Source organism: Plectrocnemia conspersa, unplaced genomic scaffold (assembly GCF_051122295.1).
Source record: "Plectrocnemia conspersa isolate PC_06_02 unplaced genomic scaffold, ASM5112229v1 ptg000002l, whole genome shotgun sequence".
In the NCBI taxonomy this organism is placed as follows: domain Eukaryota; kingdom Metazoa; phylum Arthropoda; class Insecta; order Trichoptera; family Polycentropodidae; genus Plectrocnemia; species Plectrocnemia conspersa.
In genome coordinates, this window is record NW_028277166.1 from 2,719,208 (window position 1) to 2,746,680 (window position 27,473).

At 31.6% G+C, this 27,473-nt stretch overlaps 3 protein-coding genes across 3 annotated transcripts; 1 reads left to right on the forward strand and 2 right to left on the reverse strand.

Annotated features, from left to right (window-relative positions):
- Nucleotides 1-317: 317 nt before the first annotated feature.
- On the reverse strand, nucleotides 318-5,357 carry LOC148237336 (uncharacterized). The gene has a single exon (XM_088181318.1). The coding sequence runs from the start codon at nucleotides 5,355-5,357 to the stop codon at nucleotides 318-320; it is 5,040 nt and encodes a 1,679-aa protein (XP_088037444.1).
- A 1,329-nt stretch (nucleotides 5,358-6,686) lies between these two features.
- On the forward strand, nucleotides 6,687-7,716 carry Vha14-1 (V-type proton ATPase subunit Vha14-1). The gene is made up of 4 exons (XM_088205793.1): nucleotides 6,687-6,807; nucleotides 6,884-6,965; nucleotides 7,033-7,238; nucleotides 7,305-7,716. Exons 1-4 carry the CDS (start codon nucleotides 6,754-6,756, stop codon nucleotides 7,335-7,337), a joined length of 375 nt encoding a protein of 124 aa, XP_088061919.1. The 5' UTR covers nucleotides 6,687-6,753; the 3' UTR covers nucleotides 7,338-7,716.
- Nucleotides 7,717-26,128, reverse strand: CAH9 (Carbonic anhydrase 9). Its single transcript, XM_088205792.1, has 5 exons — nucleotides 25,879-26,128; nucleotides 19,025-19,222; nucleotides 10,362-10,624; nucleotides 10,073-10,300; nucleotides 7,717-9,333 (listed from the first exon to the last, which is right to left on the reverse strand). The coding sequence occupies exons 1-5, from the start codon at nucleotides 25,928-25,930 to the stop codon at nucleotides 9,121-9,123; spliced, it is 954 nt and encodes a 317-aa protein (XP_088061918.1). The 5' UTR covers nucleotides 25,931-26,128; the 3' UTR covers nucleotides 7,717-9,120.
- Nucleotides 26,129-27,473: the final 1,345 nt, after the last annotated feature.

The following is a 27,473-nucleotide window of genomic DNA, read 5'->3' on the forward strand; positions in this document are numbered from 1 at the left end:
CACATGCACATCATATACATTTTGCTTGTTTGTACTATATTATTACCAAATACAAACTACAAGCCTTCGTTCATTTTTTTGAAAATTATTTAAATGTAAATTAAAACGGACATGAAATATTATAAATAGTTAAAGGTTTGATACATGGCTAAATTTGCAAATAATTACACAAAACTAAAACGTTTGATACTTAGCTAAATTTTAATTATTTTGGTTTGCTACTTGGTTAAATTATAAATTTAATACATATAGGAAACATTATACACATTTAAATTATTAATAAACAAAACACAAAATATAAAATTGCTTGCACTGCACTAGCCTTTATTTGGCACAGCACACACTTTAGTTATTGGCCTTTTTATAGTGCCATTCTTTGTTTTAATCGTCACTACTCGAATTAGTCCATCAACCCCTGGGTGAATTGCTTCAATGCGGCCGATCACCCATTGCAATGGTGGTAGGTTGTCCTCCTTGACAACTACCATTTCGCCGATGGCAGGTTTGCAATCCACCGCTCGTACCCAGGTTCTTCTCCCTTGAAGCTCTGCCAAGTACTCGTTAGACCATCTTGTCCAAAACTCCTGCACTAGGTCCTGCATCAAATGGTATAAATTTGTCCCCCTAGAGCTGGAAGTATCCTGTTGAGGAAGAGCTGTTAAGGGGGTGCCGATCAGGAAGTGGCCCGGGGTTAAGGGATTCAGGTCTTGTGGATCACTCGACATTGGAGTCAATGGGCGAGAGTTAAGGCATGCCTCTACTTGGGTAATTAGTGTATAAAGGTTTTCGAATGTGTACATTGATGAGCCGAGTGTGCGACGCAGGTGGTGTTTTACACTCTTTACGGCGGCTTCCCATAGTCCACCCATGTGAAGAGCTCGTGGAGGAATGAACTGCCACTGTACTCCTAGAGAGGCTAGGTGGTCTGTTATTGCAGAACAGTTGGTTTTCTTTTGGATGAAAGATGTCATTTCACGCAACTGTCTATCGGCACCAACAAAGGTGGTCCCATTGTCTGAGAGAATGTTGTGTGGTTTTCCTCGTCGAGAAACGAATCTCTTAAGTGCGTTTATAAAGTCGGCAGTAGTCAGACTACTGACTAGTTCTAAATGTACAGCTTTAGTAGAAAGACACACCATTACACAAATATATGCCTTGGTTACCTTAGCATTGCGATGCATTCCGGTTTTGATATTAACCGGGCCTGCATAGTCTATGCCGGTGTTAGTAAATGGTCTTGAGGGAGTAACCCTAGAAGACGGTAAGTTTCCCATTATCTGTATTAATGGTCGGGGACAACAGCGAAAATACACTAGACACCTGGATAGAATGCTGCGAACAACACGTCGTCCGGCCAGTGGCCAAAATTGTTGACGCATCACTGTTAGGAGTGCTTGAGCTCCCAGATGTAAATGTGTTTCATGCAAATGTCTCACAATCAATGTAGTGAGGTGATGCTTAGGAGGCAAAATCATTGGATGGATTTGGGCTGAAGGTAATTTAGACCTTTGAAGTCGGCCTCCCACCCTTAGCACACCTGCATCAAAAAATGGATTTAAGCTTAGCAGACGGCTTTTTGCATGAAGAGGTTTATTTAAACGCAGAGCTCTTATTTCTGTAGGAAATGTCTGCAATTGAGCTAAGCCAACTAGTGTTCTCGTAGCTCCTTTCAACTCAGAAACTAACAGTGGTCCGACAGTACGGTTCACTGAGTGTTTACAGTTATATATAAATCGTTTAACGTAGGCGATCGTACGCTGCAATCGCAAAAACTTTGAAAAGCGATTCATTATGTCCCAGTCAGCCCCAACCAATGATGCAAAAACAAATGTATGTTTTACATCGGGGATCTCTTTTGGGAGCACAATTGTTGATACCGGCCATTCACATTTGGATTTCGAAAGCCATTCAGGTCCGTGCCACCATAACCGACATGAGTGTAATTGAGATGGAGGCACACCACGTGAGATCAGGTCAGCAGGATTGTCCTTTGAAAGGACATGTTTCCAAGAGTAAGCAACAGACTGAATTTCTGCCACCCGGTTAGCTACAAAGGTTGTCCACCGTGACGGCTGTCCGTTGAGCCAGTGTAGAACCACTGCTGAATCGGACCAACATGTAACTGTGGCTAATTTAAAATTTGTGAGTGACTTGACTGAATCTACCAATTTGGTTAGTAATACTGCTCCACAGAGCTCAAGCCGAGGAATGGAAATTTTAGCCAACGGTGCGACTCGTGACTTTGAACACAATAAATGAGAATGGGCATTACCGACCTCGTCCTTAGACAGAACATACAGACAAGCTCCATATGCAAGTTCAGAGGCGTCGCAAAATGCGTGGAGTTCGAAACTGTGCTGATTTGTCACTACGTGTCTTTGTATTTGAAGACTGTTCAAGGTAGTCAGCTCCTTCGCCTGTGATTTCCAAGCTCGCTGGATGTCAGAGGGTAATTCTGCATCCCAAGCAAGTTGTCTCTGCCATATTTGCTGCATCTGAAGTTTATTTATGACCGTAGCGGGCGCTACTAATCCTAATGGATCATAGACTCTCGAAATTGTTGACAGAAATTGCCTTTTCGTATATGCTACTGTGGGTTGACCTAGATTTACCTTAAAAGTTAGTATGTCTAGTTGACTATTCCAAACTAAGCCTAGCGTTTTTGACGTATCTTTCACGTCGAAGTGTTGGCTAGTGGAACTAGTTGAATTGTTTCTGAGATCCTTGTGGTTGGATCTCCACTTTTGCAATGGAAAATGTGCTGCTGTTAGAGCAGTAGAGACACCGAGCATTATTCGCTTAGCTTCTGCTAATGTATTAGCTCCGGTTATAAGGTCGTCGACATAAAAATGGGAATTGATAACTGTAGCGATTTCAGGATCGGCTGATTCGAGATCTAGTGCCACCTGGCGTAAACAGCGAGTTGCTAGAAAGGGAGCTGACGAAGTGCCATAAGTGACAGTATTGAGAACATAATGTCTTAACGGTTTAGTTGCATCAGTTCTCCAAACGATTCGTTGCAGGTCAGTGTAGGGCTGACGTATTTTAATTTGTCTGTACATTTTTTCAACATCAGCAGTTATTGCATACCGAAACCCGCGAAAACTCAACAAGATTTGCACTAGTGTGGGTTGGATGGTTGGTCCGATCATTAAAATATTGTTAAGTGAGATTCCCGAAGAGGACTTTGCCGAGCCGTCGAAAACAACTCTGCACTTTGTAGTAGAACTGGCCTCTTTTATCACCGCATGATGCGGCAAGTAATGATAAGTCTTAACGTTATCTTTGCTAGGTGGGAGACACTCGGACATATGTCCTAGCTGAATATATTCCTCAAGGAAATTGACATACGAAGTACACAGATCCTTGTCTTGTTTGAGTCGTCGTTCCATTGTGTGGAAACGGCGTTCAGCAGCTGCCACTGAGCTGCCTAGACATGCAGGAGATTCTTTTAACGGCAATGTCACCGTGAATTGACCTGACTGATCTCTTTCAAAGGTCTCCTGAAAGAGTCTTTCACACTCCCTTTCCTCGTTTGAGAGATGTGCCTTAGGTTGTACTTCCTCAACCTGCCAAAACTTTTGTATCTGACTGTGAATGGCGTTCAGGGAAAGATGACAATTAGTAATGGTCGGTTGGATATCTTTCGGGTACGAAACCGTACCGGTCAACACCCAACCGAAAATGGTGTTTTGAATAATTGCCGGGCTTTCTTTACATAATTGCTGCCGCTCTGCCAGCAGGGACTGCCAAACTATGTTTGCGCCTAGCAGTACGTCGATTTCTCGACTTTTGTACCACAAAGGGTCAGCGAGAGTAATGTTTGTGGGAATCGAAGCGACGTTCGGGGACTGATCGGCATGTGGTAGCTTATCAGCGATGCGATCTAAAATTAGAAATTGGTCAGCAAAGCAAAATTCCTGATTGCAAGACGACAAACGTGCCTTGACTTGGTAGTCGACTTGCAACTGTTGGGCTTGGAGGCCAGAAATCGTCGCACTCGTGCGCGTTTTTTTTAATTTTAGCCTGGATGCTAGCCTATTTGTCACGTAATTTGATTGTGAGCCCGTATCTAGCAACGCACGGCACGGCACTGCCTTTCCATGCCGGTCCGAAATGTAGACAATTGCCGTTGCCAAAATAACCTCTGCTGACTGATTAAATAGTGAGGTCATTCTAGCTTGCTCGCCGCTTTCTGTTGCAGGTTTAGAATTTGCCTGCGAATAATTATGGTTGTCTCCACGTTGATGCGGATCGTGCAGCATAGTATGGTGCCTTGCATTGCAGATCCTACATCGCCCAGTATGGAAACATTTGGCTTTGTTGTGACCTGCCTGTAAGCAGTTGATGCAAACGTTAATTTTCCGCGCCAGTTCCAGTCGTCTTGGGATCGACAATTGTGAGAATTGTCTGCAGAAAGCTAGAGTATGCGGCATTTTGCAGTGCGGACATAAATTGCCGTGTGATCTGTCCTTGGTATTGAGGAAGTTAGTTTTCATAGGTGGCACTGGTCTTACTGCCCGAGAAGATGTGGAGGTGCTACCTCCTAGAGATTGACCTCTTAGGGTGAGGAATTCCATGAGCTGTTTAAGGGTGGGCAAGGCAACATGAGTTTGTTGACTCTCCCATGCTTGTTTGGACAAGTCGTCTAAACGCCGTACTACCAAACTCACCACGATGGCATCCCAAGTGTTTTGGCCTAGATTTTTTAGGGCTAAGATGTTCGCCTCAACAGTGTCTACCAACTCTAACAGCGATTGCTGGGAAGCTACCTGAATTGGTTTCAGGTCTAACAGAGCAACTATGTGCACATTGACAATCAGCCTAACACTGTCGAAACGAGCCAGTACTCTTTCCCACGCCGAATTGTAGTTTTCGGCGCTCAGTTGAAACGCTTCTATCACCCTGGCTGCGCTATCCTTAAGCGCATTTTTTAAGTGATGAAACTTGTGAATGTCACTTAGTTCGTTGTTGTTATGTACGAGCTGACAATAAGTGTCGCGGAAGGCCACCCACTTTGTAAGACTGCCATCAAAACTTGGAATACTGATTGATGGCAGCGTTAATTTTTGGTTAATTTGCTCCTGTCGCACTTCAGGTTGACGTTTTATGTATACTTTTGCCAAATTAAGGACCTCAAAGTACCTATCTTCAAAGGCCTCGACTTCCTCGTCATACCCTTCGGCATCCAGCAACCTAATTTGTTGCTGGACAGCGAGGAATCTGTCCAGCAGTGTACCAAAGCTGCTGAACTTATCTCTGACCCTCTGTTCATTGACAGGATCAGCAGCTAGTAGTTTGCTAAACCTCGTTAGCTCACTTTTGAGGCACGCCCTACTGTTGGTCAACAACTCCATGTTGTCGTTGACCGATGACTATCAATTAAAGTGTGTTTAATGGAGAGGAAGTTAGGTTAGGATGATCGACACTAACCTTTCTCTCCTGCTGGATGCGACTGCTTCCTGGGACTCGGCGTCCTGGTGGTGCTCCAGGTGATTTGACGGCAGCTTCCTGGGGCTAGACGTCCTGGCGCTGAGCTTCGGGGGACCAGATCCTGGACCCGCTAGCTCTTTCCACGAGCGACTCGACGCTCCACTGCGTCACTTCGGGGACCAACTCCTGGACCCGCTGACTCGTCGATGTGCTGTCCTAACCTGACGGCTGGGTAGCGCTGCTCGGCTCCGCGTCTGTGAGTTCGTCCACGTGGTGGACGACCTCGAGGTTAAGACGATGTTTTCGGATTCAGACCTTCGCGACGTGTAGGCGTCGTCTCACGTATCCGGCTCGAAGGACCAAAATGTTGCGTGTAGGGATACGCGTGCTGGTCAGTTCTTAGGTCAATCCAAAAACACGTGTGCTGGTGTAAAAGTTTTATTGAGCTCGGCGTGGTCCGACCGCTTTGTAACGACGATCGGAGCCGACTAACGTCAAAATTGGGTGCTTTCCCGAACGCCGTATGACGGCGTTCGCGAACGCGTACAAACGGCGAAACGGGCGTCAACACCGCTAAAGTAGAAACGTTGCAACTAAAGTGACACTCTTTCATCTATAAAACGAATACTTTCTTCTAACAACTATTTATTAAAAGATCTGTAGATCTAAAGATTTCTTGAAATCAGTGATCTTTTTTTCTTAGATCAAATAAAATATTTTATCGAATGCATAATGACAGGCTAGCAATTAGACACAGATTGGTCACTGCAGCAGAATTTATAACATAAAATCAAAATTGTAACGATGTCAACCGTCGCTAAAGCAAGTACTGCTTTCCTCGCTACTACTGTAGATTGTTTTATTAGTGTAACTCCAGAGTTGCCAAATAAATTAGCCCCCGCAATAATATTACTTTAACTGATCGATTCGCCAGATTGATGAAATTGCCTAAGACGAATCGTTTAGCAGTAAATAAGTTGAGAGTTATTCCTCACAGAACTTATTTATAACACAAAAATAATTAGCTTTTCACTAACTAATAGGAATTTTTCTAAAATTATTAAAAAAATTATTATTTCAATATATATTTAAAATAAAAAAATACAAACGATCCATTTATATTTTACTTAATTTAAAATAGCATAATATTGCATTAAAACATAAACGGAGCAGTCATTTATTAAATAAAGTTATTATATAATACTTTAGATGCAATTGACAATTATTGATTTTTCACCATTGGCAACAATTTTGTCAGGTGACTTTTCTTGTGACACTCGCGTCTTGGTTCTGGAGTTTTGTTTCACATCTCCTATAACCATGGCTCTCCACTCAGCGATTAAGGGAAAACTGATCAGCGTCATAGGAGATGAGGTTAGATTCTATAAATATACACATTAATCTCAAATATGATCCATTATACGGACATTTTTATATATCCATCTTTCAGGACACTTGTGTCGGTTTTCTCCTTGGTGGAATTGGCGAGATCAACAAGAACAGACATCCTAATTTCATGGTGGTGGATAAAAGTCAGTATAATGCCTAACTGCATCTAATTTATACATTATTTTACATCACCAAACATCTTTATTTTAGACACTGCTGTAAGCGAAATCGAAGATTGTTTCAAACGATTCGTCAAGCGTGACGACATTGATATTATATTGATCAATCAAAACATCGCCGAACTCATCAGACACGTCATCGACGGTCACACTCAACCTGTCCCGTCAATTTTGGAGATTCCATCTAAAGATCATCCTTACGATGCCAGTAAAGATTCCATTTTACGCAGAGCAAGGGTAATATATCAAACGCATAACAAAATAATTTATGAAATCAACAATTATATCAATTTATTGTTTCAGGGAATGTTCAATCCTGACGATTTGGTCCGTTAAACGTTATAAAAAGAATATATTTATGATAATTAATATGTAAATATGTTGAAATCAATGTTAAATTTATCTTGAATTGTTGTGCAGTATTATTGTTAATCATATAACACACAATTTGCATATAAATATGCACTTAAAACGTAGAAAAATCTGTACAGCAATATTTAACAATATATGATATTTGTCCATTCCATTAAGGTTTCTTTTAAGTGCTCTACGACTCCGATCTTAATTTTCAACTAAAGTGTGAAAAACCGGTTTTTGAGATCAGATCCTGTGAACACTTAAATTAACCTAATTGTTTGCGTTAGATTCGTATTGTGTGTTGCGTATGTGTTATGTAAATCTTATAAAGCTTAAAATACAATATAAACAAATATAATTTGGCACAGTTTATTTATTTAATATTATTCATCGGTCATAATACATATAATAATATTGCATTTAAATAAATATGGTTAGTATCAATCTTCATTTGGTAACGTTGTCATTTTAAACTACAAATAAGTGACTTTTTAAAACATATATTATCCATATTTTAAAAAAGTAAGTTTAACACGGATTAGAACGATTATTGTAATGAGCAAAGATAATAGAATATCGAGTAAAAATATTCAAGTCTAAAAATAATAATATAAGACTAACATTCTGATCAAAACACATTTATTCATGGTCAATTTGAAGTGCATTATATGTACATAAAGTCCGTGTATTTATTTTTCTCTTTTAAACCCTCAAACATTTGCTAGGACCAAAATCACAGTGAAAAATAATGCTTCTGAATTAAAATAAACTCATAAACTTTAATTGCAATTAGGTCAGCAAGGAAATGAAACATAACATCAATATGTTACAGAGGCAGAAATCATCCGAACAAAAATATATATTATTGCACAACATGATTTTTAAAAGACAGATATAAAAGGACCATCTCCGAAACATGTAAATCACAAGCAATGTTTAAAAATTCAATCACCATTCAGCAATAAAGAACAATGGATATTATAAAGACTATTATTTTGCAAATATCAACAAAAGGTTATAGTTTCTAATGGCCTTATTTATGTTGTAGATGAGTAATATAAATAACAGTGACCATAGCTTGGAACCCAACAGAGCTTCAGAAGGGGTCAAATGTTCTTTGACACCAAAACTGATGGTTATTTTTTAAATAACTTTTATCGAAACAAAATGGCATGACAAATCTTGTCAAAAACTTTTTTAAAATCCATAAAGGTGACATCCATTTTAATCAAGGTAGTTCTTATTCATCACTGATGATTCAAATAAACATATTCTTTCTTTACTTCAACATCTAACATAATATAATCAAGCCAAACTTTATTTCTAAAAAGTAAGACATTATGATGAAAATGCATTTTGAAAAGTCACTTATAATTATTTTGCAAGTGTCTGTTAAATTATCAAATAAAATTTAATATTAGACTATAAAATTATGATGTTCAAAAATAAATAATTTCTAATTAATTTAATATTTTATTACGTTTATTTCAGTATTAATGCTTTTATAACAAGATTGAAATATAATATAAAGACAAAAATATGTTTGTAGCTAATTGTTGAAAAGGAATGTTCCTAGTAATAGTAATAGAATGTAAATGAGTACACAAATTTGTTGAAATAATTTTGTTCAATGCAGCAAATTAAAAAATCATCAATAAAAAGTTAGTACGTCCGTTGATTAAAGTATAATTAAAACTATTTAATATTACTGTTTAAATTATAAAGTTCGACAACAAAATAAATAATTTATTAACAATGAATCTTATTCACTGGACACTTCATTCGCTTCGTGAAACGTGTCGGGTTCCAACCAATCCCATTTGGCATAATGCACATTGTTTATCTTCATGTATCTTGGTGAATTTCCGTTGATGCTCCTGACGAAGACTCTTCGGTTATGAAGAGGCTGCAAATGTCTGAAGTTATCCACAAGCATTGATTCGTGACTAGCCGATAATTGTCTGAACTTTTCCATCTGAAAAACACAAATTTTGGATAAGAATTAAGCTCATTACTAAATAGGCTTTGATTATAAACTCTAGTGGTTGCCCTTTAAGCGATAAAAAACTTTCAAACCATAAACATTAATCATTGTGCTCTATATTTCTATCACCGTTCGTCACGTCATATAATTTTCTCCATTAAGAAATTTATATGCTCAAAACACTTCCTTTTATTTTCATTCATTTACGTAAAATTACAGTAAAACCACTATATAATACTCATTTTCATATTGAGCTCTCATTAAGTAAATAACCACACCTTTTTAATATAAAAATAACAGTGGATGCTTATTGCTAAAATAAATCGATATTTCGTATTAGCACTTGACTCCTTTGTTTGACAAATCGCATATCCAATAACAAAGGTAAAATAAAGAAATAATAGTGGTCAAAAAAGGATATAAACAGACTTACTTTATTTAATATTTTCACATCAAACCAGGAAACTTGTAGATTAAAATTTACAAATGTTTAAAATTAATATTTAGAATAGTTTTAGCTACTATCAATATTATGGAAGAATCATTACATACAAAATCTTCATAGATGGTTTATTTGTAGGGATTTAAATTGTAATACCTAAACGATAATTTAGAATACTTTTGTCTTTTAATTTCAAGACACACGTTGTTCTTTTCAATCAATAAACCAGTTCAATACCTTTATTTTTGTTACCCTAATATCTCTGAAAGAGATATTTGTTTTACTCACTTGATAAACAGAAACAGGCAATATTTCAGGAAACAAAATCCATGTAACAGCTTCTGAGCACGGTGGCGTAGTCAAAGAGCCTTTATACGTATAAAATCTATCCATATTCTTTGGCATCAGTGAAGCAAGAGTGAAAGTGTTATTCAATGACATGATATGATCATACTCTTCAATTATGGTCAAGTTTCTTATTAACGGATTTAGCTCTTTAGCTTCATCGTCTCGTATCTGTAAAAAATATAAGTGCTATAGTTTTTAATTCTATAATAATAAATTTTATTCAAATTACCTGATAGAAGAATCCAAGCACTGTGAGACCGTCGTGGTATAAGATAGCTTCGCTTACACTTTTATAACGCTTGTTTCTGTGTATTATATGCATCTCCATCGGATATCGTATGTCGTTAAGAACGTGCTCGCTGCCTCTGTTGTTTCTATCTCCCCAGTGGAAGTGAAGACCTTCTAATTCATATTCGTTATCCAATTTTGCACCGAATATGTATGGTAAGCGTTCGCCTTTGGAAGCATCAAGTATTGGTACTGATAAACTGACTATAACAAAAATTAACATTTATATATATTTAAATATATGTAACTGGTATAATTACGGTGATTTTAAAAATATCAAAAGAGGAACTTAAAATAAAAAAGGCATCTCATAGAGCAACACATAAAAAAGTTATCACGCAAATTTTGTTTTAAATCCATCTCGGAAATTTTAGTCTGAAGAGGACAGATTGATGCGTGAACCAAAAAAGAAAAGAAGAGAACATTAAGGAAAAATTGCAACGGGACCTTAAAAAATAAAAAAGGTCATTTTGGAAATTTAGAAAAACTCGAACAAAATTTTTTGTGTTGACCTACTCTAACAAAATTTTCAAAATGAGCTTTTTATTTTTAGTATCTTCCTTCGATATTTTCAAAATCCGATTACTTTAATAAAGATGACTTCGCGCAAGAGTCAAGGTCACATACGAACAAAAAGATCAATGACTTTTTCTCAAGGAAATAAGAACATAATAATTTCCCTAAAATAATGATAAGTATATCATTTCTCCACAATCCTTTTAAAAATATTTTTTTTGTAGATTCATAATAAGTGTAATTTAAATTATTATTATAAATTATATTAATACTATAATTGATTTTTATTATTTCTTATAAAACAATATTGTTGACGTTTCGGCCAAAATTTCATGCACAATATGTATAGTGTTAAGTTCGTAACTGTCAAATCTGACAGCTGTCTGTAATAATTGTTGACGTTTAAAGTTCCGTTTTAAATTCTTTGCATTTTAATCACATCTATTAAAACCGGTTGGATATTAATTCAAGTATTCGTTAAAATGTTTATAAATTACATAATCCTGATGAAGAAAACAAGGATGTTTTCAAGGAAAGTTTTAAACTGTTTTGTGATGTTCAAATTAAAAAGGTTTATTTTACAGTATTATATGATTTTCAATATTAATATTTCACGGCATTTTAAAAATCACAATGACTTGATAAATGTAACTAATGCGATAAAGCGTGTAGAACCAACGAACATTTTTTTACGAATATAATAAATAGGTTTACCATACGTCAGAGCCATTTGTAGTGAATGTAGTAAAACGTTTGAATCGATACAAAATCTTACAAGGCATATGGTCGCTGCTTATAGAGACGAATAACTTCAATGGTTTTAAATGTGATAAATGCTTGAGTATAAATATTCCCTTTCAAAATATATAATATATGTAACGGCGTTTAATTAACATGTTAAATATAAAATGGAATCTTAAATCTAATATATTTCGAGTTGAAAGCCATTAAATAAATACACAATTTATATTACATTATGTAGATTTATGTACATAAAATAATCAAATTAAATATTTATTACAAAATATTTTTTTCATATATTTTTAACATTTTAAGTGTAAAATGTGGCCTCATTCAAAGACTAAAATAATCTTTATATTATATGAATTCCTGATAAGGCAGACCACAGTTTATTGTGCTTATAAAATAAACCATTGCTCAAATAGTTAAGTGTCATTTTCACATTCTTAAGTTTTCATAATTAACACAGTTATATAATTAAAAAAGAATTTACATTTCTTATAAATTAAATAACCGGTGTCACATAATAAATACATTTTTTTAAATGAATTTAAAAGGAGGGCAGCAAAGATATGTAATGTGTCTGATTTTATGACTTCGAAATTATTATGAACTAATAATTAATAGAATTTTAAAAGAAACATTAAAAAGTATCAAGCTTTTCTATGTAGTATTAAAAGGCATTTTTGATATATTGTGGACTTTGTTTTGTGGAAATTTTGTGCTGCCACATCCATTTTCATCCCTTAATTTTACAAATTATAAATACTAATTTTTAATAAACATCATTATTATTGAAATTTTTTTGTCGAATAATATAAATATTCCTTTTTGTTCTTTGGTTATTTTTATTAAGTTACAGTAAAACATAATCTGTCCTCTGGTCTCTTAAATTAACAATGAATGCAATAAAGAATTTTTATATTGTTTTTTAATTGGGATATTACTGCATATCTTAGTGTCAAAGTTATTTACATCAAATATGTTTTTGCAGTGAATTCAATTGTGCTTAGTCTTCGTTCGTCAAACATTTCTCCATTCCTCGAGGATTGCCATATGAATACTGTTATTAATTATTATTCAAATTCCATCATAAAAATCTATTATAAAACGTTTTTAACTAAACGTAATTCTTATAAAAAAATTTAAAAAATCCATAAAAGTAAATTTCTTTATTATGCTTGTATAAACGACCTAGTAATTTAATTTAATTCTACGTTAAAGAATCTGCTGAATTTGAAACGTGTTCGCTATACGATGGTTTAATAACTTTTTTATATTATGATTTTATAATTTATGCAAAAATGCCAATAATTTACTGCTCGTAAAAGAGATATAAAATATATAGATAGACATAAGTTTTAGTAACACTGATTTCTTATTGCTTTTGTAATAAAAAATGTAACTAAAAAAAATATAGACTTTATTTAAATCGTTTTTTATATATAGTTTGTAATTATAATATTATATAGTGTTTAATAAATTGTTTCCAATGCACAAAAAATGATTTATATCTAATGATATTATAATTAAAAATATTAATTTAATATATACCGACATTTAATTACAAAAAGTAAAATTTGAAAGTAGTTACTGACTAGAAAAATATGCAATGACATTTTTTATGCTGAACATTAATCGATTGGCAAATGACAATGCAATTTTAAACAATGTAACGTTATATATTTTATTATATAATATAACTACAATAGATCTTATTGCTTGCAACTGCTCGCACCGAAATCTATTTATTAATAGAATTCAAATAGATTTTATTAATCATATTCTAAAATGTACGAGAAACGATGTTCAACATCTATTTATATACATTTCATCATATAGAACTAGATGTTATTGATACTGATTTATTTAATAGTAGAAACAAATCTATTCTAAATTATTAGTAAATTATTAAATATCTCCCATTGTTTATGTAACCCTAATAATCCATAAACCCGTAGTCGTTTGATGACAAATACTATTATTTTATTGAGTTTTACAACGTTATTAAAAATTCGGAATTCAAATAGGTTGTAATTATCATATATAATAATAATATTCGAACTGTACGAAAAACGATGCCCAACGTCGATTTTCATCTTATTATTTTGTCATGATTTTAATCTAAAAAATATATATGATTTCTTAAAATGCATAAACTCCACTAATAATATATATAAATAACGCAATGAGTGAGATTATAAGCGCTTATGTCAAAAAGCCACCGGTTTATTATATAAGCCAGTAGAACAATTAAGGTTGGAATAACATAGTCTAGATTTTAACAGTCACTCAGATGTCTAGAATTGATTTATAGTTCGCCGATTAACTAAATAGATTAAATTATACGACATGATGATTGTATTTCATGATTATTAAATTATTTAATTAAATATATTCTTTTAAGAATTATTAAAAATAAACAATTCAAATATAATGACTGAAAAATAGTTTTTAGAATTGATTAAACGGCATCAAACTCGAATTTTTATTTATAAAAATGCGCTAATACAAAAAACCGGCTCTAGCTTCAAAGTGACATTTAATTATTATAAATTAAAATACAAAATTATTTATATAGATGTTATCGATTCCCAGACCAAAAAGTCTGGTGGCTAATACAGATTTATCCAATTCGAGTTTCCTGTGTTGGCAGCACTGTAAGTCAGATAGCTGTCAATAATCACGGGTGTTTAAAGTGTTAAATGTTAGTTTGCAACAACACATTTACGAAATATAAGCCAGAACCCTGCCGTAATAAACCACTTACTCCACTTTAACCAGAACTACCACTTCGCTCCCAACTTGGAATAAACTATGAAAAACATAATTATTGGATCAAGATTAAGACTAGCACTCATACTTAAGGCATTACAAACTTAAAAACCGTTTCAAAATAAATATTGATACATGATTACTCACAATGAGATTTTACTCAACTTTAATTACTTGCAATATTTATTACATGTTAATTCGTAACAATAATCGGTAGTCAAAGTGCAGACGTAGTGAAGATAATATCTTATCATTTAATATTAAATGCGATAAGTAGATTATTTGACAACTTAATACCAGCATGTTTGTGATTTTGGCAAACAAAAAAGATTACGTCAATAAAATATGATATATTGCGACTTTCAGGAGTCAGTAACCATTTTATAACATGACATAATGATGAATGTACTTTTTAATAAAACAGCTTTGATTGTTTTGACACTTGGATTGTGAATATTCCCAAAATAAATAACCTTTAACACGAGTCAGAACTGTAATTGATATCAATTATTATTAACTATTGGATGATTCGCAAAATTGATAGCTACATTTTATATTAAGTGTTTTTAATTAATGGTACAAATAATATTTTATATTTACACTGAAACAACAATAGACATTTTTTAATTATTTTCTTCCAAAAATAAAATCAGATTATTGACTTTTTGTCGAAGGACTTAATATATAAAATAATATACATATTGTCTAAGTAAAAATACAATATCTAATGTCTCTATTTATTTTTTACCTATAATAACTTATCACTCCTTATAATTCAGATTTGGATTTTTATTTGACGTTGTTACAGTGAAGATACATTTTCACTAGTGAAGTCCAAATACATTTTCAGCAGTAAATATATATTTCTATTAGCATATATTTAAAATTTAAGGATTGGCGCTGGTGAAATTAAATGCTGCTCTAAAATCAATTTAACAGTTGCGAAACGCCCATTTGCTGTTCAAACCCAAACCTAATCTACACTAATTAACCTTATGAAAGTTCTACTGGTTATAATGGTAAATACAAACTAAGCCAACTCATCTCTCATGGGGCAATAAGCGGAAGAAGATGTACAGACAGACACATATTGCTCCATATTACACTATGTTTTAAAAATATGATAGTTATCCTTACCGATATTACTATAGACTTCAGATATGATAGTATTGGTCAAATTTTGATCAATAGGAGGGCGCAAAAAACAATTATCTCTTCTCAGAAGTCAAAAATTCACGCCAAAAGCAATAAAGCCGTTGCAGTGGGAACGCTCGTTACCGAGCGTTCCCACTGCGACGACTTCGACACGATTTTATTGCTTTTGACGTGGATTTTTGACTTCTGAGAAGAGATAATTGTTTTTTGCGCTCTCATATTGGGCAAAATTTGGTTTAGATATGCTTCATTCGATTCTCACTTATTGTCTTAAGTCGTAATATTATTATAAAAAAAGGTTTGAAATACTATTAATCTTAATGAAATGGTAATATAAAAAAATGCAACTTTTGCCCCCTCTGGAAAAAGTTGAGATGATGTCCCTGCAATTTAAGACCAATAGCATTATTGTTTAACTCTACCTCCTGTACTGACACTAGTAAAAGCATATAACTTACGGGTGGTCATTTTTAGGCGACCATTTGATAGTGAAAAGGGATATGTGTATTGTAATTCACGATAATGTTTTTCAAAAGCCTGCGTGCCTATCGTAAGCTACTCTTAGGTGACTTATTGTGAGCAAACTTAAGTATTCGTACATGACGATTTCGCTTGTGTTTTGTTAAAAACTATACACCATAACATTTAACGTTTTCTTCTTCACACAGAAGAAGCAGCTACGCTTGCTTTTGATTTTAATTTGACACAACTATTTTAAACACACACGTAAGCACAGGTTTTCTGAAGCTCTAACACATTACGCGGACTCTAGCAGCAAAGTTATAAAACACAATAAAAAAATGCTTTCTGAATATTCCTCGTAGTTCATCATATATTTTTGTGTACTCCGTACCAAATCGTATTCCAAAATAAATACAGGCAAATAAATATTGAATGTTTAGTTGCTGACATAACTTAAAATTAATTATTTTTTCGAGTGATAAAAATCAATATTTTTAAGCGTATTTCCTGGTTTCGTTTTTTGCCACTAGAGTTAATTTGCATAGTCGTTTATGACATGCATAAAATTTACATAGTGTATATTGTTGTGCATTTATCATATTATAGTACCTATTTGGTGACACGTAATATCTAGTTGTAACTGATTTTTTAAGTCAGGCTTTTTATTGTTGTTTACTAAATTATCTAAGACAGACTTTCGTATATAAGAATAGAATTATCTAAAAGAATAAATTCATATCAATACTCATCAAACCTAAAAGGTTAGCATAGTAAAAAGATACATGAGATACTTTCACTACTCAATAGCTCGATTTTGGGTGTGAAAGTGATGATATATTATGTGACCAGTTGGTGTTAATATCTTAATCTTAAACCCTTTATCTTCTTTGGAATATATCACCTTGCTTAGTTGGTCCTTAATATTCGCAATGCCACAATAATACGATTATGTAGCTTAGACCGCCATTTTAAACCAAATTACAAAATCACTTCATATATATGATAATAATACAGTAATGTTTGATTTCTTACAAACGCTAGCTAAATCCGCTAACATCTGTTTTTTACCAAAAAGTGATATCTTCAAAAGAAACCATCAGCTAATGCAAACAAAGGCTAGTGATAGTGTGAGTTTCTTACTCCGATTGTCCCCTAGTATCAGCTTTAACTCATTTATTCAGGGGGCAGCTGGACTTCGACTTACGTTTTTACTTTATCTTCAGTCCACGCAGTGGTACTGAATATAAAGTGAAAAAAATAAGAGGCATAGTTGCTGATGATTGACATTTTGACAACATTAGACTGAAAGTAATATTTTATTAACCATGCATTATCACCATGTTGCTATGGCTGGTTTTTTTTATGAAAATCATACCAAATCAATAAATATAATCATAAACAGCCGATTTTTTCAGATAATAAGTTTGATAGCTCCACAAAAACATTTTATTTAGCAATGTTATTCACGCGCTACATTATTCACACACTCCGATTCAGCCTGCGGACAAACGCACTGAATCGAGAGCAACCGATAGGTCGATCATACACACTATATAGCCCGCGGGAGTAACACTGTCAAATAAATCATTGATATGTCAAAAGTAATCTTATAACTACATTATATGCTATATACACAGTCATAAATCTGAACGTTTCAAAAAATAGTCAAGCAGTTTTAAAAATTTATTTTTTCAAAAACAGTCAGTGCATTATAGTAATTTAAAGCGCGTGATCACTACGTGCTATTAATTTCTGCACTGTAGTTAGTTAGTCGCCCTGATGGACGGTATCAGTATTGGTTTGTTGTTCTTGAGGTACGATTGTCTAAACATTTTTTTATCGCCCCTATTACTTTATTTATATTATAGTTAAATTTTATTTTTATTTATTGTAAACCTTGCCTCGTGTATTTTTTTTTATTAATATACGTGTTTTATTTCTTTAAATAATAACGTTTTTTTAATTTGTTTCATTTGTTCTATTTCAGCTTTATACTCAATGACCACGTGTTCTGTTTGTATTTATTTTTGTGCCAGTGCTACTGCGAAAAATAAGGTAAGTGGAGGATCATTAAATAAAGAAAATTGTTTAACCTCATTTTCATGTTTGTGGATGATTAGTATGTAAACGCAAAAATGTCTTCCAAGCCTTCTAATTCGTTTGAGTGTTTATAACTCACTAACTAAAATCGCCTTGCAATATTTTATTATTCACTTTTTTTATTTTTTATGTTTAACCCATATTTATATTATAACTGCAGCTTAACGATTAAAGACATAATAAAAATAATAATAATTGCTTTAAGCGAAAACAAAAAAATCTATAATTTTCATCTTGCAGTTTTACAAAAAATATTTACTACATTTTTAAAATAAATACTTAAGAAATGACAGTAAAACTAGTTTGTTTAAATAGTCATCCAGATATTTATGGCTAATATATCCTTTCAGCGATGTTAAAAATGTTTTTTTTTAATTATGACGAACATATAACACTGTTCTGGTTGAATTCCCAATTAATCTGTAATACCCCTGAAAATGTATAGACATGAAAGTATAAATCAGCTTTTGTGAATTAATAAAAGTTGTCGTTAAGTAGTTGCTGCGTGTATATAAACACTTTCCAATACGTTTGGAAGGCTTGGAACGCTCTATTCAAAATAGACTGCAGTGGCAAGACACGTAACTTAATTAAATATAACATTTAAAGTAATTCAAATCCTTACACTATTTCAGATGATTTAAAAATATCGAAACAAAACTGAATATGAAGACTACTGCCATGTAAATAGTAACAACAAGCTAGAAATAGGTTAAGATAAAATGCTATCTTCATTACATGTGCTTCATGTTGCCACATGGCAATAATATACAGTTTCAGGTGAGTTCAATTTGTATTTGTTCTATTAATATATAATCCAAGGTTTATAGATTTTTTATAGTTCATTAAAAGTACCTGAATGTCCATTGTTATGTAGTTTCATTGGCAATGGAAGCTGATTGTGATACCCGACTACTTCCAAAGCAGGCATCTTTAATGGAATGGCCTTCCTGGTGTTAATGCTTATGGGCGATTGGTATTTTCCACCGCAACTGACGTGTCTTCTCCTCCATCTTTTCTGGTCAGCCATTGCATATCCAAAATCAGAATTTACTGAAAAATACAAATAGAAAAAAATAGATGAATATTTATTCAATATAAAGCGTTTCACATTGAGTTAACCTGTTAGGTCACAGTGGTCCTAATTTAATTTAAATAAATAATAAATCAAATCAATATTGTATGTAGATTCTTGCAAAAACGTGTTTTACACGATTTTTTTAAGTCGCATGTTTCTAAGATCCTAATAATTTATCACTAGTTCATTACGCTTAACTAGGCAAAACATATTTAGCAGTGTACTTGGCAGATTTCCCAAAGTCAACGCAAAGATCTTTTTGCGCGCACGTATTGATAAATCATACTTTGGTGGCGAATTGACGTATGGTTTCTAGATTGCTTGATTGTATTATTGTGGTTGTTCAGATTGTTTGACTACTACGATCCACTACTTGTAATAAAAACATCGTCAAAATGACCCAAAATTAATGGTAAAATCCTAACGTTCAACTGTTTACCTAATGTATTTTTTTGTCGTACTTACAATAGCTATTAATATACTGCAGTCAGCTAAAAAAATACTACAATTGTAAATAGAAGACTTTTAATAGTTGTTTAAAAAAAAAATTTAATTAATTTTTCAATACTAAAATACTGACAAGCTACTTTTTGATAACAAAAGTGATCCAGAAATAGCACATGGTTTAGTAAAGCTCATACATTTTACAGAGCTGGTTTTTCAAAATGCAATTTCACAAAATATATAAAACAGTTTTAAATAAAATTGTGAAATTAACTTATTCCTCGATTTACGCGGTACTCATTTTAGATGGTTAAATTTATTTTAAATACACATGTATCGCAATGATGCTCAAACGCATATGTTAATATTATTTTACTCCTACTTCTTGCACTTAACCTACATTTGGAACCTCTCCCGCTGCCCATGCAGTATATTTTTTTGAGATATTTTTTTAATATTATTTTTTTTTATTGAATATTTAAACTGTCTTTTATATAATACAATCTTAAAAAAAGTTCAGGATAGTCAATTATTTTGGTATTAATAATTAAAACCATAAATGTCCAATACATGTATCATTCACTAAGAATTGATTTTAAACAATAACACAATAATACTTTTTGTAAATCAAGCAATTGGAATATAAGTTTTAATATTAATTTTTTAATTTTTAATTAGAGTATCACAAGTTTTCAATACCTTGAAAGCTATATAAATAATGTGGCATTTCAATGCTCTAAATGCAATGAACACTAATCCTAAACCAATAGTTTGCATACACGTGCTTGTTTTATTTTATGTATGTATATGATTATGTCATCAAATTACTATTCTAATCACGTTTAGTCTATTAATAGTTAATTAGTGATCTAACTAATCGATTCATTGATTAAATTGTATAAAATTTTTAATACAAAGATCCATCCTTTTTTTATGTCAAATTTGATTTAAGCTTTGAATCATTTAAATATATGTTATGCTTCATAACCTGTTATAATCAATAATACTAGTTTTTAATAACATATAAATCGATCTAAAAATGTAAATTTGTTGTGCAGTGTTATGGCTATTTAGATGAAATCTTAATTATTGGAATAAACTTATAATGATAAGCCTACAATATTATTAATGGCTAAATATATTCACATTAACCTTATTGATAGAATAGCACCAACGTTTGACAATCAATCGTCAATCAACACAGTTAAGATTGACGGTTTAAACGACGATAACGATATTTATTTAGCTGATTTGCCGTCACTTGCCATTTTATTTTTTGCTGGTTCCCAAATATGTTTTTTTAGCGAAAAGAAAATTGACAGCGTTATTTTCGCTTTCCCTCGGTGAAGTATTCAAGGATGCAAAGCTTTGCCAAAAAATATGTATTACGAGTACGAACGCTCTAATATAATAGTAATACATACAATGTAGCCCAAAAAACATAATACTTTTTTAGAGGCTAATATCTCAGAAGTTTTTAATTCTAGAGATAATAACAAAGTAAAAGTTTTTAGTAAGATGTTATAGCAAATACTTTGTGCTGTAAGCGAATTGGTTATAATGGCCGCACAAATTCATAGTCCATTAGTGCGAGATTTTTCTATTGATCCGTTTCTTCTGTGTTAAAAATTGATCGTTTGTTTCTATTATCTTTTAAGTAAGGCAAAAAAGTTTCTGGAATGCTGCATAAATATGCTGCAGAAATAAGTAATTGTCTATTTTTATTTATAAACTGCCTATCATCGCCTACTCTGGCTGTATCATGTTCGTTGCGGTATTCTGCTGCTTGGTTCTGGTTGAGCCAGACCTACCTAGAGCTTGACTTAGCTTTGGCGGAAGTGGCTACAAGCCGTGGTGGGGCTGATGCGCTCTCAAATGCGCCTTACTGGTCAACCCTTAAATGTCGTCCTCAACGCCTCGTGCGTCTTCAAAAAGCTGAACATTTGTGGACTTAAATTGTTTGCCTTTTTTATTATTTTTCTTTAAAGCAGTTCCTAAATTCAGAATTTTGAAATAAAAATCTATTAAAAAAGCTGAAAATTTATGAATTTGTAAAATATTTTATTTATTTCGATTTTTCTTAAAAACAGGGTTTTGAGCAAAAAAAGATGGAAATTTGTGAACTTTTCGATTATTCAAAACAGGCCCAAAATAGTGGGTTTTGAGCTCAAAAATGTATCAAAAAGACTGAAAATTTGTGGACTCATAATTTTGATGTTTTTTTCGATTTTTCTTTAAAACATCTCTCAAATTCAGGATTTTAGCTAAAAAATCTAATAATACGGCTGAAAATTTGAGTACTCGTATTTTGAAGTATTTTCTCGATTATTATTGAAAACAGATCCAAAATTCAGGGTTTTTTTATCCAAAAAGGCTCAAAATTTATGGACTTGTAATTTTTATTTTTCTTTAAAACAGGCCTTAAATTCTGGATGATGAAGTCAAAAATCTATGAAAATGGCTCAACATTTGTGAACTTGTTATTTAAATATTTTGTTATTCTTGATTTGTATTCAAAACAGGTCCAAAATTCAGGGTTCTGAGCCCAAAATTTATGAACGTTTTTATTTCGATTATTCTTCAAAACAAGCCCTAAATTCTGATTTATGGATCTGGGCTCAAAAATTTATGAAAAAGGCTCAAAATTTGTCGACTTGTAAAATATTTTATTTTTCTCGATTTTTATTCAAAACAGTTCCAAAATTCAAGTTTTGGAGCCCAAAAAGGCTCAAAATTTATAGACCTGTAAGTTTTTTCTATTGTTCTCGATTTTCCTTTAAAACACGCCCTAAATTCAGGGGTTTAAGCTTAAAAATCTATCAAATAGAAGTAAAATTTGTAGACTTGTCTTTTTTTGTTTTTGCTTTAAGAATTTAGGGTTTTGAGCTAAAAAAATTTTCAAAAAGGCTCAACATTTCTGAACTTGTAATTTTATTATGTTTGTCTAGATTTTTTAAAACAGGCCATAAATTCAGGGCTTTAAGCTCAAAAATCTATCAAATAGGAGCAGCATGTGTAGACTTTTCTTTTTTCGTTTTTCCTTTAAGAATTTAGAGTTTTGAGCTAAAAAATGATCAAAAAGACTTAAAATTTCTGAGCTTGTATTTTATTATGTTTGTCTAGATTTTTTAAAACAGGCCATAAATTCAGGGCTTTAAGCTCAAAAATCCATCAAATAGGAGCAAAATTCGTAGACCTCTCTTTTTTTGTTTTTCCATTAAGAATTTAGGGTTTTGAGCTGAAAAAATGAAGGGTCAAAATTTCTGAACTTGTATTTTATTATGTTTTTCTATATTTTTTATAAAGCAGGTCCTAAATTCTGGATTTTGCGCTTAAAAATCTACCAAAAAAAAGAAAAATTTATAGACTTATTTTATATTTTTCTTCGAATCAGACCCTAAATTTTAGCTTTTTTCAGTTAAAAAATCAAGCAAAAGACTGAAATTTAGTCAAAACAGGCCAAAAATGTTGGGTTTCACGCTCAAAAACTAATCAAAAGAAAACAAAATTTTTCCTAAAAACTCTTTCCTAAAAATTTGTGGATTTTTAATTTTTTGTTTTTATCGATTATTTTTAAACCCTGTACAAAATTCTGGGTTTTGAGCTTAAAAATATATCAAAAAGTAGCAAAATTTGCAGACTTGTATTTTTTTTCTTAAAAACAAATCCTAAACTTAAGATTTTCAGCTAAAAAATCAATTAAAAGACTGAAAATTTGTGGACTTATAACTTTTTTATGTTTATTCAAAACAAGGTAAAAAAATAGGGGTTTTCGCTCAAAAAAATATTACAAAAGAGCAAAATTGTTCTTTAAAATAGAAAATTTAGAGTTTTTATTTCAAAAATCTAACAAAAAGGCATAAAATTATTGGATTTGTGGTAATTTTTTCGTTATATTCGTCTCTTCTTTAAAAATACATAAATTAATATATTTCCTAATATTTATTATTAGGAAATATATTAATTTTATTATTATATTTTTAGCTATTTGATATTTACTATTTTTATAATTAGCATATAAGGAAAACCGTCTTGTTTTTATTAATGTTAGCTTACTTAATTATTTAACTGCACATATTATTATATCATAAAATATTCCTCAAAGTTTGATAAGATGATAAAATGTGATAAAAAAAATCTTGCGCTGATAATATTTAAAATTAACTTGCAAATATAAAATTGCAAACAAACCGCGAAACTTACATAATCTATAAAAATTTATTACATAAGACACAATAGACAATATTTGTTAAATTTTATGCGGTATTATAATAATAAACGTTTGTGAATATTGCAATAAATCTGCATTGAACATAATGCATTTTTTATCTTTAGCGATTAATTTTTATATTTAATCTATCATGAAAAAACATTCGTATAATTAATAAAAAAATATTATTATAATCAAACTGGTGATTTCTTATATAAACATCTGTACCCGTGTATTTTATAATTTGTGCGATAAATTCAAAAGTAAAGTGTATTGTTTAAAGTTAAAACTAAACGTGCGATGTGATGTTAACTTAGCACGTAATAAAATTCCAAAGACTACATACGCATATATTTAATGTACGAGTGCTAAACAAGAGCTAAAACAATAAATGTAGTAGCAATTTTAGATTGTGCTATGTGTACAGACTGTATCATAAAAATAATATATTATATAAAACAAAGTTATCTGTGTTTATTTTAAACGTTTTAAAGTCAAAGTCAAAACATCAATCACCTGAATTTAACATGAAAATTATATTCAATAAAATGAGTTGAATTATAATTATAGTATCAAATGTTTATAATTATAAGCTTATTTTAATAGCAAATGTTAGTAATTATTTGGTTGTATAGTTCATTATTCACAAATTTAGAGTGATGTTATTTTTCAGTGTCTATTATGCAAACTTTGCAGATATTTTTTTAATTTTAAATAATCAATATCATAGGATAATATTACACAATTTATGAATTTAGGGATGTGGTGCACTCAAAAGTTGCCTACTTATATATTGAGCTACTTTTAAATTCTCAAAAAATATTGATACAATATAAATACCATTTGACTTTTATAGAAAAAATCATTGATAGATTTTTTTATGAAAAAATATTTTCGACAATTTTAATATAATTATACACAAAATAATTAATAAAATACTTCTATCCCATAGTCGAAAAAAAAGTAATTAATACAATTCAGTTACTATCTCGTTTTGACAGATTTTTTTCTGCTGCGTACTTTCTTTATACTTTAATATAAAGAGAAGTAATGAGTTTTCATCTTGCAATTAGGTAAGGTCAGCCAATTGACTATTCAGAAATAGCCACTGCATTTATTTGCGAAAAATCTCACCAGAAATTGGGTCACGGGCTTTTATAAGCGAATAAGAACACATTTTTGCCCTTTCCTGTCTTTTAGAAATACTTAATGGCGTTAGATATACCTTGTTCTCTCCTGAAGTAAATCATTAATAAGACAAGATAAAATAAACATAAATTAAAATGTAACATAACAGTAATAATAAGCTTATTTCGTATATTAATAATTTTAATTTATCAAGATATTGATAATTATTTACTATAAAGCATAAACAAATTTTAAGCACATGTTTAGTCTTTCTAGTTATATTATATTACATTTTATATTTTTAATATATTATTTTTAAGTCAATTACTATTGCGATAATATTATAAATAAAATTTAGAGAGGTGGCGCAAATAAAAGTAGCTTTGAACTGGTTTTAAATGATCATAACGATTTTTTTCTATTATATTAACAAATAAAATTTATATAAAATCTTTAATTAAAATAATAATTAAAAGTAGCCTTGATTTTGACTATTAATAACAATATTAAAATTTAATTTAATAATAGAATAATATTTTATTATAGCTTGTGTTTTTTTTAATGATTCTACATGTGACATGAAAATCTCTCTTGAGAAAATTGTCGTAGGCGTTTACATAACAACATTAGAATTTTCTTCACACATAATTATAAATTTGGAATCATTATATAATACACAATATCTACTACAACTACTTTGCAACTGCATTCCATTAAATATAATTGATTTCGCTGGTCATATCTATAAGTGAACCACTGTGATTATATTACATTTCTATTTGTGTTAGATCACTTTAATTTCAATGATTTTAAATACATTTTATAGTATTTTAATATTTATATTTTTACCTTCAAAAGCCAAAGTGATGAACAGCAAAATACTAAACAGAGACGTCTTCATGTTTAACTCAACTTGGGTTTCACTAATATAAGTTTCCTCGCGTCGATATCTTCTGATCAAAAGCCGACCCTTTTGATTGCTTTGACTAACTAAGACTATAGCTAAGTTTTATTTTAATGATGCTAAGGTTATTGTTTTGCATCCGAGTGAAGAGAGTTTTATTTTAGATCCGCTCGTGAAGCCGACACCTGGCAGACTGAAACCAATGACGCTGAACCCCCACTTTGTTTAATGAACTATGAAATCTATACCAGTTTTGAGTTTTTAAAATTTCAAGATCTAGATAAGATTATCTTGCACTTGTGCAGTTAAAAATGTATAACTAATAAAAAGTTGGTATCAGATTCATTGCGAATGATGACGCAAGCTTTAAGTGCAAAAAATATATGGTTCAATAGAACATTTGTTATTGTTTAATTAAAATCAAAAGATCAATTGTAAATGTCTGAAGTAATTTTCTGATTGATAATTTAAAAAAATGCGCTATTATTAACAGTTTATGTGCCAAAATAACTTTGATTTGTATATCACCCCAATGACACCTATTTATAAAATATTTGTCAAGTTTTAAATACTTAACAAAGACTTTTATAACCTAAAGGGAGTCCCTGTGTGCCATTTTCAGTCATTTGCGCAGTTAAAAACCGAAGTGCTAGGGTTGTCACAATATATCATTATTGAATTAATTTTTAGAGAGATTCTGGATATAATTCAAGTGCAAGAAGTGGAAGTAACTATTTAACTCAAGCGTTTGTACATCGCCGTGATACACGTATAAATCTAAATATAAGTGTATTGAGTCTAAGAAACCTTATCGCCCGCAATTCACCGCCAACAATTAATCGGTAGCATTTTACCGCGTCAATATACGTTTTAAAAATAATTAATGGATATTATATATATGTTTAACATATACGTGTTGTGTCGCTCATTGCTGCATTATAAGATATTCTAGTTATCTCGAAGATCAAGTTAAGCTTTTAGAGATACAATGTAGCTATTTAGCTGATTCATATCTGATGATCGAATTAAAAGTGTATATTTTACCTTAACCATTTCGTGTCAGAAACAAAGTAGAAAGTCTCAATTGAAGTATATTTTTAAAGACAATATTCTAGATTACATTCAATCGAAGAATTGAGAGCAGATCAGCGATCCACTTCTCCTCAACTTCTGGAATCTCTGCGTTTATTTAATTTAACTTTCTAGCTGTTCAGTAAGCGTTTTCTTCTTATGTTGCATTAATCCGGCAACAACGTAATTTAAAAGTTTTATTTTAGCGTTAACTACTTTTGCAAAGGAAATACATACCTTTGTCCTTTGTATCATTTGGGCAGGTCGCTAAAACGCTGATAAATTAAATCATTTTAATGGATCCTATAAACCGCTACAGCTTTAATCTTTTTTAAGAGCTTTTAATATTTTTTAAAGCAGCAAATGCACTTGGTAAATCTATTTGTAATCAAATGTATAATAATTTTGTTTTAAAAAATTTAATCTCTTAAATTCTAAATGCATATTTTTTATGATTTTTATTTCTTGG

What these genes read in the sequence shown, in the direction of transcription:
- CAH9 (XM_088205792.1), bottom strand. Translation starts at nt 25,930, where the DNA reads ATGAAGACGTCTCTGTTTAGTATTTTGCTGTTCATCACTTTGGCTTTT. An exon ending in CATCACTTTGGCTTTTGAAG is followed by an intron (nt 19,223 to 25,878) that starts GTAAAAATATAA and finishes TGTATTTTTCAG; the next exon opens with TAAATTCTGATTTTGGATAT. An exon ending in TGCTTGGATTCTTCTATCAG is followed by an intron (nt 10,301 to 10,361) that starts GTAATTTGAATA and finishes TATTTTTTACAG; the next exon opens with ATACGAGACGATGAAGCTAA.
- Vha14-1 (XM_088205793.1), top strand. Translation starts at nt 6,754, where the DNA reads ATGGCTCTCCACTCAGCGATTAAGGGAAAACTGATCAGCGTCATAGGA. An exon ending in TCAGCGTCATAGGAGATGAG is followed by an intron (nt 6,808 to 6,883) that starts GTTAGATTCTAT and finishes TCCATCTTTCAG; the next exon opens with GACACTTGTGTCGGTTTTCT. An exon ending in TTTCATGGTGGTGGATAAAA is followed by an intron (nt 6,966 to 7,032) that starts GTCAGTATAATG and finishes TCTTTATTTTAG; the next exon opens with ACACTGCTGTAAGCGAAATC.
- LOC148237336 (XM_088181318.1), bottom strand. Translation starts at nt 5,357, where the DNA reads ATGGAGTTGTTGACCAACAGTAGGGCGTGCCTCAAAAGTGAGCTAACG.